Consider the following 12,229-nt stretch of genomic DNA (forward strand, 5'->3'; position numbering starts at 1 on the left):
TAGCTCAGCTGGTAGAGTGTTCGCGCGCTAAGCAAAGGGTCCCGGGATCGATACCTGGCCCTGGAACAATTTTTTCCTTGAAATTATTCATAATTAGGAATATGAAATCCAGAAGTTTGACATGGGCAGGACATGTAGCATGTATGGGTGAATCCAGAAATGCGTATAAAGTGTTAGTTGGGAGCCCTGAGGGAAAAGCCCTTTGTGGAAACCGAGATGTAGATGGAAGAATATTAAAATGGATTTGAGGGAGGTGGAATATGATAGTAGGAAATGGATTAATATTGCTCAGGATAGGGACCGATAGCGGATTTATGTGAGGGCAGCAATGAACTTCTGGGTTCTTTAAAAGCCATTTGTAAGTAAGTAGGAGTATTTCATAATAGTGAATAAGCAAAAGAATGTAAGTTAAGATTATAAAAATGGACTTAAAAGTGTGTTGTGTTAATGTAAGCATATAGATCGTGATGCATTGCAAGCATACATGTAAGGAATGTAGTAATGGCACCATATACGATAAGTGTGAGTTTCACTATTACATGGGAGAAATTGATGACATGAAATATATCATATTACTATGAATAATAGTATCAGCTGACATTATTATTATTATTATTATTATTATTATTATTATTATTATTATTATTATTATTATTATTATTGCATCCAGGACAATATGTCCATTGAAAGCATGTCCATATCACATTATATCCACACACATTTATGCCCACTTTTATTTATGTCCACATTTTTGGGTCCATGAGACCTATGTCCAAAAACGTTTATGTCCAATTTTCATATATGTATGTCCACTTGCGGAATGTGAAATGCATGTGTATTTATTTATGCAGAGTAAAGGCCGTAAGGCATTCCACCAAGCAAAATTGTACAAATATACTGTATGCACCATCATTATTTATTACAACTATTTTTAGCTTTCTGCTGAGACTACTGATCGACAAAAATTCACGTATAGGAAATGAAATTCGACTACTAATATCAATTCCTTTTGTGCCATTGGCAGATGTTCAGGTTGTTTTTCTTAGTCATAAAGACAATATTGCGGCTGAAGTGATGGATTTAGTGTTACATATAGTCTACATAGAAAGAATTTACATAAGAGGAACACCTGCTTGAGAAAGGGGACGAGAAAAGCCAGCAAGATTCCCACCTGAAACTTGGAAAACTTATACGTAATCAGGTTGTGACAAGACAACATCGAACAACTAGCTTAGTTGAAGGATGGCACAATCATTTTCAAAAACACATCGTCACACATCACACATCAATTTGGAAATTCATGGAATTCATTGAGGAGGACCAAAAGAATAATGAAATTATTCTAACCCAAGTGCTAGGTGGGGATCAGAGATTGTGACATCCAATTAGACAATTGTACCCGATAAATTTGAGACAGTGGAACAATAATGGTTCAGAATTACAACCACTACAAGGAAGAGGGTAACATCACTACTTACCTTAAAGCTATTAGTTATCGTTTGAAGTTGTACGAAGGTGAAGAAGTAGAAGACAAAATGTTGCTAAATGTTTATGTGAAGTGGACATAATAATTATTTTAAATGGACATAAGAAAGTGGACATAAAATTTGTCTTTTTAGACTAAAATAATTGGATATATATATATATGGTCATAATTTAGTGGATATTTATGTAATGGGTATAAGAAAATGGAAATTAAATTTTTGAACACTAAAAACTGGACCTCGTGTCTGTTCTTATTATTAGGCTAAATAATCTCAGTTGCATGTATTTGAAACGCTGCATATACGACACTGATAACGATGTGTTCACTTTCCATTAGCTGCTTATCGAATAATGGAGTTAAACAGAGGGTTTATGGTTGACCATGATGTCTTCTATTTGGTCTTGACAAAACAAATGTGTAAATCAGAATAATTTGAATGTCTTATCATATATTACACAAAGCATTTGCAAGAAAACAGATTTTGGTCACGTAAATGCCAGGACTGCTGAGGAAGTAGTGTGTACATTTCTCCTGGATCAAGCTTGGAAGGTTTTGTGTTGCGTAGTATGGGATACAAAGGCTGAAGAGATGTCAAGATTAGAGCATTAGTATCCAACTGACTTTCATTTTGTTAAGTTTGGTTTGTGACAATGCAACATACATTAGAACAGCAAATCTTCATGTATAAGATTAAGATTAAGATATATATATAAAACGAAGAAATCTTACAAAAAGTGTCGCACTATATTTCCAACAGTTGACAGTTCCAGAACTTATAACGTTAAGCCAATAATTTACATTTGTAATGTAATGTGTAAGTCGCGAAATTTTATTGCCAGAAGCTGACATACTGAATATCACCACTGAGCAGGATATTTGTTGCCCATGTTACTTTTTGAAGAGTACTGTATATACTAAGTGAAACCTGTTTCCAGGCATACGTCCATTATTACTCTCACAAACAAAGGAGGAACTTGTAACAGTTCCGTAACAGCTAATTTTGTACTCCCTTTCATCTGCACCCTGAATCTCTCAGCAAATGGGAATAGAATATGTCACTCGCCTTTCTGGTGCCACACAAGAAATGTACATTTGTTGCCATATGAATCCTTCTCTCAGTTGTCACCATACTGTCAGTGCCAAGCGTATAATTTGTGTTAATTTTGTATAGTTTCCATTCAGTCGTGGTTTAACTTTAATAAATTAGTACAGTAAAATCCCTCGTAACCGGCATCCAAATAACTGGCAATACCAAAACAACGCCACTTTTGGCGGGACCCAAAAAAAGTTTAAATTTTCCACATTGCCACAGTCTGGGCCGTCAGTTTTGCCACATTAGGAAGTTCGCACGAACTTTCGTTTTCAGTGAATATTCAAACTTAAAATTAGTGTTTTATTTGTGTTGTGTGATGTGTTTTAATAAAGAAATTCCACATAGTTTTTAGGTTTATTTCGTTAGTGTTACCACATTAGAAGTTCGCACGAACTTCCATTTTCAGTGAATATTCGAACCTAACATTATTATATTATTTGTATTGTGTGATGTGTTTTAATAAGGAAAATCCACACAGTTTTTATATTTATTCAGTTATGAGCAAATGATAGAAAAATAAGCTTCACATGAATGCAGTTTCAACATTTGGCACCATGAAATACGAACTTTTTTTTTTTTTTTTTTTTTTGTATATAACAGCATTTATTCAATTATCCGGCAAAATCTCCTATATGGAACTAGCCTTGTCCCTTTGGTGCTGGTTAAGAGGGATTCTACTGTACATAGTTTTATTATAGTTAGTTTTAATTTCTAGGCTTGCATATTCTTACTTTAACAATGTTGCAATCTGGACGAAATCGTAAGAGAGCGAGTGTCGAAGAAAAGCAGATGAAAATAAAGAAAATGAGAAGGGGTATCCCAATTCATGAAGAAGCGTGTGAAATGGTGTGTTCGGTAGAATAATATTTCGATCAGGAAAGACAAAATAAAGGTCCTCTTGAAGATGTGAATAAGGTTATAGTTTCCTGCTTTCTTAATAACCCATGACCTGTTTAAAGATTTTGGAGATAGTTGTATGGTACTGAAACCAAAGCTAAATTTATGTTTAATACTGTTATGAATTCCTAACTGCTGAGTGAATGCATAACACTCAAGTTATAATTAAAATAATCTTACATATAACTAATCTGACGAGTTTAAATGATTTCATATAGCTTTAAGTGTGACTTATAGAAATTAAGATTTTAATCATAACAGAATTCACACAGTACCATGACAACACTCCCAGATATTCCTTAGTATCTGCCCCTCTGTTAGCCTACAGTAATGTCAATTACAGCCTTAATTGTGAAAATCTGTCAGTTACGAGCATTGGAATGGAACTTGGTGCTTCTCAAGGAATCTTCCAATACTTGTAACTAAACTCTCCAAGTGCAACACATTATGACAGAGGTGCAAAGCAGAAGACTATGTTTTTTTATTAGTAATGAGTGAAATAAGGAAGACAGAGGATTATTAAAGTTGTTGGGAAGGAAATCATAGTCTCATGATATTCAGTTCGAGTAAAACAATTGAATTTTCAAAAAATCCAGAGACTTCAGATACTTAAAAAACATTATTTCTGTTGTAACTTCTGTATCACTGTATGATTCAGATAAAAGGTGTGTTTGCAATAAGCATATATCACAAGGAAAATATTGTTGCAGTCTTCTTAACATCTCCTTTTTTTGTCTCTCCTAACACTTTTTATTTCCTCTATATCCTTTACCACAAATTGCCTCAAAAAATTGGTTTTGTGTTTTTTTTTACATGTAATGTTTATATTCGACCTACACTAGCAGAAAAAAAATTAAAGGATTCTGTGGAATGCAATTTAGAATTCAGTTGCTATGGAAATGCTTATATCATGTCTGATAAAATGACAATGTGAACAAGTCCATTCCTCTATACACAAGGTGAGTCTGTATAAACATAATCTGCTTGGAAGGGTTTATTACAATCCATAAGTGGGGAATTGCAATATATAAAAGAGAAATAATGTTATTCAATTGTGCTATGACATATGTTGCAAATTTAACAATATCATTAGTTTCAATTTCATTTTTGTTTTGTTACCGATAAGCTGCTATAATTTAATGTGTAACACTTTTATTAAGCCGCCAATGCTTATCTACTATAATAGTCATTTACATGAATAAGATTTTTACATGAACGTTTTCGATACCATTTTTTGTATCATCTTCAGATGCATTGTAATTAAAATTAACAATTAACATTTGTAAATGATTGAAAACCTAGCCATTGGTGTGTGTGTTCTGTGAACTTCTTTTCGTGATTAAGTGTGTGATACATTTATGGATGTCACTTGTACTTGTGTGTCTACTAGTAATTAGTGCTAATAGTTATACTAAGCTTACTTAATATCAATCAATTTCTAAAATGCAATATAAAACTTATAGTATAACACCAATATAAAAACTTTTATAAAAGAACACTTGTTTGGTCGTTTTTGTTATTCTGTCTTTGAGTTCTGTTGTGTCTTGCCTTTTAATGGGGCGATTATAACTGTTCTCTCTTTGTTTTTATACAAAACTTCATAATACTAAAACGCTGAATCGTTGTGTAAGAAGCAATTTGTAGAGCACTTGTTTTAATCACTTGGTTTTTTACGAAGTGAACTGGGGTAGCTTACGAATTATTAATTTCACTTTTGCACTGTGTGTTGTTGTTGTTGTTGTATAAAACCTTATCTACTTTTTACTTGTCACGTAACCACATGTTAACATTACCATTTTGGAGTTCACTGTTGTCCACTATTTCCTATGCAAATTCGATCGTCTAACAGGTTGAGTTACAATTTGGTTTGATGTCGAGCTCCGTATTCAAGCAAAGCCAGTGCTTCTCTGTAACAGTGTTAATATAATTAATGCTAGAATTTAGATGTTTTGAGTTTTAACTATATTTTATAATAGGAAATAAACTTACAATTCAGCTGTTTTGCATGTTGTGTACTTGTCAGTTGTGTGGCTGAGCTGGAATAACGGTGCTCGCTCACAGAGTTCAAAGTACATCGTTGATACCGGAAGTTGGAGGGGGGTTGGAGGTGCCTGTGTGGTGACTGTATGCTTTTGTTTTCGCGGGAGCAATTTGAATAAATTAAATAAGGGATTGTTAGTATTAGTTATTTGTTCATTAAGGAGGGGTTGTCCTGAGTTATATTCTTTTGCTATATGAAATTGTTCAGCCGTGTCTATTGAGGGATTGTTTGTAATTTTTATTATATTTAATGTGTCATTTATGTTGTGTACGTTTTTTATGACAAATTAAATATAATAAAAATTACAAACAATCCCTCAATATACACGGCTGAACAATTTTATATAGCAAAAGAATATAACTCAGGACAACCCCTCCTTAATGAACAAATAACTAATACTAACAATCCCTTATTTAATTTATTCAAATTGCTCCCACGAAAACAAAAGCATACAGTCACCACACAGGCACCTCCAACCCCCCCTCCAACTTCCGGTATCAACGATGTACTTTGAACTCTGTGAGCGAGCACCGTTATTCCAGCTCAGCCACGCAACTGACAAGTACACAACATGCAAAACAGCTGAATTGTAAGTTTATTTCCTATTATAAAATATAGTTAAAACTCAAAACATCTAAATTCTAGCATTAATTATATTAACACTGTTACAGAGAAGCACTGGCTTTGCTTGAATACGGAGCTCGACATCAAACCAAATTGTAACTCAACCTGTTAGACGATCGAATTTGCATAGGAAATAGTGGACAACAGTGAACTCCAAAATGGTAATGTTAACATGTGGTTACGTGACAAGTAAAAAGTAGATAAGGTTTTATACAACAACAACAACAACACACAGTGCAAAAGTGAAATTAATAATTCGTAAGCTACCCCAGTTCACTTCGTAAAAAACCAAGTGATTAAAACAAGTGCTCTACAAATTGCTTCTTACACAACGATTCAGCGTTTTAGTATTATGAAGTTTTGTATAAAAACAAAGAGAGAACAGTTATAATCGCCCCATTAAAAGGCAAGACACAACAGAACTCAAAGACAGAATAACAAAAACGACCAAACAAGTGTTCTTTTATAAAAGTTTTTATATTGGTGTTATACTATAAGTTTTATATTGCATTTTAGAAATTGATTCATATTAAGTAAGCTTAGTATAACTATTAGCACTAATTACTAGTAGACACACAAGTACAAGTGACATCCATAAATGTATCACACACTTAATCACGAAAAGAAGTTCACAGAACACACACACCAATGGCTAGGTTTTCAATCATTTACAAATGTTAATTGTTAATTTTAATTATAATGCATCTGAAGATGATACAAAAAATGGTATCGAAAACGTTCATGTAAAAATCTTATTCATGTAAATGACTATTATAGTAGATAAGCATTGGCGGCTTAATAAAAGTGTTACACATTAAAATATCATTAGTGATATACAAGCATTAAATACGTGTAATTGAGAATTAATATAGGAAGTTAATATAATAAGCTTTTCATTACTCACATACAGATGAATAAATAACAATAAGAACATCAACAGGATATTTTCATGTGTTTATATATAGAATACCAGTTAAATTTTAATTATCTATGGCTCAAAAACAGTTCTTTACTTGTCCTTTCATAGCTTATTATTTTGTTCTGTTCATTAAAAACACTTAAATCTTACAGCCAATTGTATTCATTTATCCTAATTCCATTGATATAATTCCTGTATACTTGTTACACACAATTATAAGGATTTCCTCAAATTTCGTTTGTTTGTTTTTTTTTTTTTTTCTTCCCAAAGGGGTTTGGCTGATTAATTCCAGTATGAACTCTGGAATGCTTCAATCTCTCACTGGACCATTCAATTTTAAAATGCAGGAAATTTGTCAATGACAGTAGAAATACAGTTATGAGTCTGCACGCACTAATTTATTATAGGCCTACAACTTAGAAAAAATCTTACACCTGCATATGCAAATACAGTCACGTGATAGAAGAAAGGTTCATGAGTGGGAATTCTGATCACAGTGCCAGGCTACACGAACAGAAACTCAAGAGCTTGCTTCATTGGCAGGGTTGCTGCTGTAAGAGCCAGAATTATTTCTTGACACTTTTCTTTGTGTCCTCTAATAAGGCACCAGATTTCCTCTAAAATTCTACCACCATTTTAATGTAGCCACAGCACTTTTTTTCCTTTACAGCTGTGTAGTTTAAGAAGTCCTACATTTAAAATTTAATAAGTAACTATTTTAAATAGTTTCAGCAACTTTAATGTATGAATATATGTTTTGTGAAAGAAATTATAGTTATCTTCACTGTTCTGTACTGATAGATTTCTTTAAAATGTAGCAAATGTCAACCTACGATTTCTAGATTCTCAATCAGAAGTTTTATTTATACATGCATAATCTTCATTTAAAACCTACGTGATGAGTTTCCTCATAAAAACTCCACTGCACTCTGAAATTTTACTTTTGTGTAAAATCGCATTTTGAATTTTGCGGGGTGGATTTTTTTATAATATAAAATTCTTGTAGTTTTGCTCCCCCTACAATCTCAACAAATTCAACAATCATAATTTTTTGTGCTCTATGGATTTTCCATCTCGAGCTGAATGAAAAACATACTTACATTCTGTTGATCAACGACTTTTCCCCTTCTCGCACAATCGTTTTCACGTAATTCTTTGAAATCCTGGTTGCTTCACTGGCAGACTCTATAACATTATATTTGAGATTAATGTTTTTTGCCTTTCAAACATTTTACATTATAACTACATCTTGTGCTTGGCTTCCCAATGGACGACCAAAAAAATTCTTTACTTATTTTGTCACGTGTAAACTAATTCTTTCCAATAGCAACCTTCGCACCATAAATTCATTTGATTCTGAGCAGGTATTTTTTCTAAGTTGCAAGACTACGGTGAATTACATTTATGAACACAAAATATAAACATCACATGTACCGTCATCCATGAGAGCTCCAGCATTGGCTTCTGGGTTGTTTCCATTCCCAGACATGAGGGGTGTGATCATGTTGTAGTCCTCATCCAAACTGATGAACGGAGCATTCCAGCGGGGAATAGGCGTGGAGCGAGGAGTAGTGCGAGGTGTTGTCACAGGGGAAGTGAAGAGGCTCAGGTTGGTTGGACTGATGACGCCGGATACGGACATGGCACTCACTGGACTGATGCTTGGGTAGCTGAACAACTGCAACAAAAGTCATGGCTTAACTAAGACAAAATTCTTGTAGTATACAAGAACTTCATATATCTGACATACATATTTGTCATTAAAAAAAAACAGTCGAAATAAAATTCATTAGAAATTTATATATAGGAAACTTATCATTAAAATGTCAATGCTGACAACTTTACACCTATGAATTTAACACACACACACACATATATATATATATATATATATATATATATATATATATATATATATATATATATACGTACAGGGTGACCCAGTGGGATATGACGGTTTTTATTGCCTTGTTGTGGGATATTTAAGTGGAATTGAAAGATGACACTTATACAGGAAAATTCTACAACACTGCAATTTACAAATCTGTAATTATTTCTTAAATATTACATTTTTTAAGTAGCCTCCATGACATTCTACACACTCTTGCAATCTGTGCTGGAAGCTCATCATAATTCGCTGCAATAAACCAGCATCAATTGTTCTAATTTCATTTTGGATGTTTTCTTTTAACTACATAGTGGTGCGTGGCTTATTGCAGTACACCTCACTTTTTAAAAACCCCTACTGAAAATAATCGGGTGCTGTGAGATCAGGAGATCGCGGCGGCCAGGCTACATCTCCAAACCTTGAAATTATGTGTCCAGGAAACATGACTCGCAGACAGTTCATTGTTTCACGAGCAGTGTGCGCTGCGGCGCCATCCTGTTGTAACCATAACTCAGCATCCTCCATATCGGGCAGTTCCAGCATTGTCAGCATTGCTTGGTATCGCTGTGCATTGATGGTCACAGACTGGCCACGTTCTTCAAAAAAATGTGGGCCGATAATACCGAAGGCAGAAACGCAGCACCACACTGTAACCTTGGGGCTATGCAATGATTTTTCGTGCACTGCCTCTGGTTGGCTGTCACTCCAGTACCGGAAATTTTGTTTGTTAACTGCTCCAGACAGGTGAACGTGTGCCTCGTCCGACAAAATTGGTTTGTTAAGCATGCCTGGATCTGCATTCAAGATTGCAAGAAACAGTCTGCAAAATGCCAACCGAGCAGGTTTATCAGCATCACGCACACAAATCACCATTTGAATTTTATACAGGTGGAATTTTAGGTTCTCATGCAGAATACGGCAAACGCTTGTGCGCGATAAATTCACTGCAACTGCCTGCCGCCTTGCAGAATGCTGTGGACTTCTGATCACTGCTTCCCGTACTCTCTCGATGTTTTCTGGCGTGCGGACTCTTCTTGCACTACCAACGAACCATTACGCAGACTGTCGGTCTCATTAAATTTACGCAACCACTTCAGTATAGTGTTACGTGACGGTACTCTTCCATGCCGTGGGACATTAAAATGAAGTTGAAATCGTTTTTGGACGTGTGTGATGGATTTTGACTCTATAAATGCAGTCACTGTGAAGACACGTTCTGCCACCGTCCAGTTAACCATAATGTCGTGAAGTACACTGAAAATAAAAAATGCATGTTATGAAGGTTACATAGCAACCAATTGTGTTTCCCCCACACAAAACTGCTAGTAACGGCAGCGTTCTAAAAACCGTCATATCCCACTGGGTCACCCTGTATATACATACATATACATAGTTAGTTAGTGGGGTTTAAAAAGGGTGCGTCAGCTACTGTGGCTATTTGCGCCCTTATCTAAAACTCTTCAAAAGTAAAAACAAGCAATACAATAAAGTGAACGCTAACACGAAACTGAAACACGTTGTCACAGTAAAAACGAGGTACACAAATGCATTCTCCACAGGGTGATTCTTAAGAAATTATATAAATGAGCAGTTCTCATAACCTGGGTTTTATTTCAAAAGAGACAATAAAATAATAAAACAAATACCACCAGAGATAAATTATCTGGCGCATTTAAAACAATAAAATTTTATAAAATATTCTGATGTAAAATGTCCAAAATGTCAAGTTCGTTAAAAACATATACTAAACAACAAATGTAACCTCCAGATGTAAAGGGTCCGGAGGATAAATATTTTTTTCATTATGGACTAAAGTGTCATGTGAAGTTGACCTCTAACATTTGGTCGTAAAACATGAGCAAGTCTTACAAAATGTTACTTCCGCTTCTGTTTTTGTTTGCAATTTCCTTGCTAACATTACCTTAATCCCAAATTTAATCTCTTAGTTTATACGAAAATTTATACTTCTTTTTTCTTTTTCATCTTTTCATATTTTGTTTCTCGAAAAGTGATCGCATAAGCTGTCTGTACCAATCAGTTCTATACATACCACATACACAGGAGACAGCACTTGAATGAAAATCACTTGAGTTGATTTAGATCAGATCGTCATTTTGTACTGCATTGTATTTATTTACATTCCATGGTATTCTTACAATGTTTCACAATTAGAATATGGAACATGCCAAACAGAAAAAAAAAATCTTAATAGTACTATAAAGTCTTAATTATAGTCACATGCTCGGTTGCAAGAAAACAGATCTATAAATAATGTATTCCTCCATTAGTTAGTGGACCTTTAAAGTTAGTGGATTGTTGGTTTGCAGAACAGGAATTTAACGGGCCACTAGTTATTGGATCGTTAACCAAGCATCTTTGGATTTCACAAGTGATCCAAGAGGACATGAATGAATAAAAAGTGAACATCGGCTGCTAGACTGATGTGATGCATTGCTTTCATTGTTGTCAAAATTTGCAATAAATATAGTCTAATACGAACCAGAAAGAATTCAGGAACAGAAGTTCAGTGAGAAAGATAAATATGCTTATTTGTTATTATAAATAGTGCACAAGTGCATTAATTTTATAGAAAATAAAAAGACAGTCTACAGAGTACATAGCCTCGTCATCAGATGATGAACTAGAGCAGACATGCCAAAATCCTGCACATTGTGCAGTTGAGCACATTGTGCAGTAGTCCCTGTGCAATGTGCATTTTCTATTCCCCTACCTGGAGGGAGTGAATCGCCTTGGAGGGCAGTTTCAGTACAGGTGCTGATTTGGTTGTGTCTGTGAATGAGTTATGATAAATAAAGTGAGGAGGTCACAGGTAACGAAGAAGAGAAATTACTTATCATATAACATAATTGATATAATGTTTACCTCAGCCAACAATAATTATTTTAAAATGAAAGGCTTTCATCAGCCCATGTCGAGGTAATAGTGTTGTGACAGATCAGATTAGTAAAGTTCTCAAAATATGATATTGCCAGCACTTATTTCTTAATCAGAACTCTCACGGCAAAACGAACTTGACAATGGCGTTGTTTTGGAGTCTGTACTAACACAGCCATCAGAGATTAGACGACTTACGACTTTCATTTCATAAGCTGGTAAGTGATGTGAATATAGTGAGGAATATATGTGAGGCTCTTGAGGTTGTAAGGAGCGAAGAAAGCAACTATTTGCAAGGCGGAAAAATTTTCTGGAAAAATATATAATGGCAAATTTTCCAACTCACATCACTATATTATGCTAATATACTTACATTAATAAATCTT

At 34.4% G+C, this 12,229-nt stretch overlaps 1 protein-coding gene across 12 annotated transcripts in view; it reads right to left on the reverse strand.

Annotated features, from left to right (window-relative positions):
* Positions 1-12,229, reverse strand: part of NfI (Nuclear factor I) — an 849,368-nt gene that overhangs the window by 15,651 nt on the left and 821,488 nt on the right. For 11 of the 12 annotated variants that reach the window (XM_069838135.1, XM_069838131.1, XM_069838133.1 and 8 more), the window contains one exon: positions 8,495-8,738. In XM_069838135.1, coding sequence (XP_069694236.1) covers positions 8,495-8,738 — 244 coding nt within the window. Of the gene's footprint in view, positions 1-8,160; positions 8,246-8,494; positions 8,739-12,229 lie in introns of all 12 variants that reach the window. The other variant, XM_069838132.1, reaches the window with a different exon arrangement.

This window comes from Periplaneta americana, chromosome 10 (assembly GCF_040183065.1).
Source record: "Periplaneta americana isolate PAMFEO1 chromosome 10, P.americana_PAMFEO1_priV1, whole genome shotgun sequence".
Taxonomy (NCBI): domain Eukaryota; kingdom Metazoa; phylum Arthropoda; class Insecta; order Blattodea; family Blattidae; genus Periplaneta; species Periplaneta americana.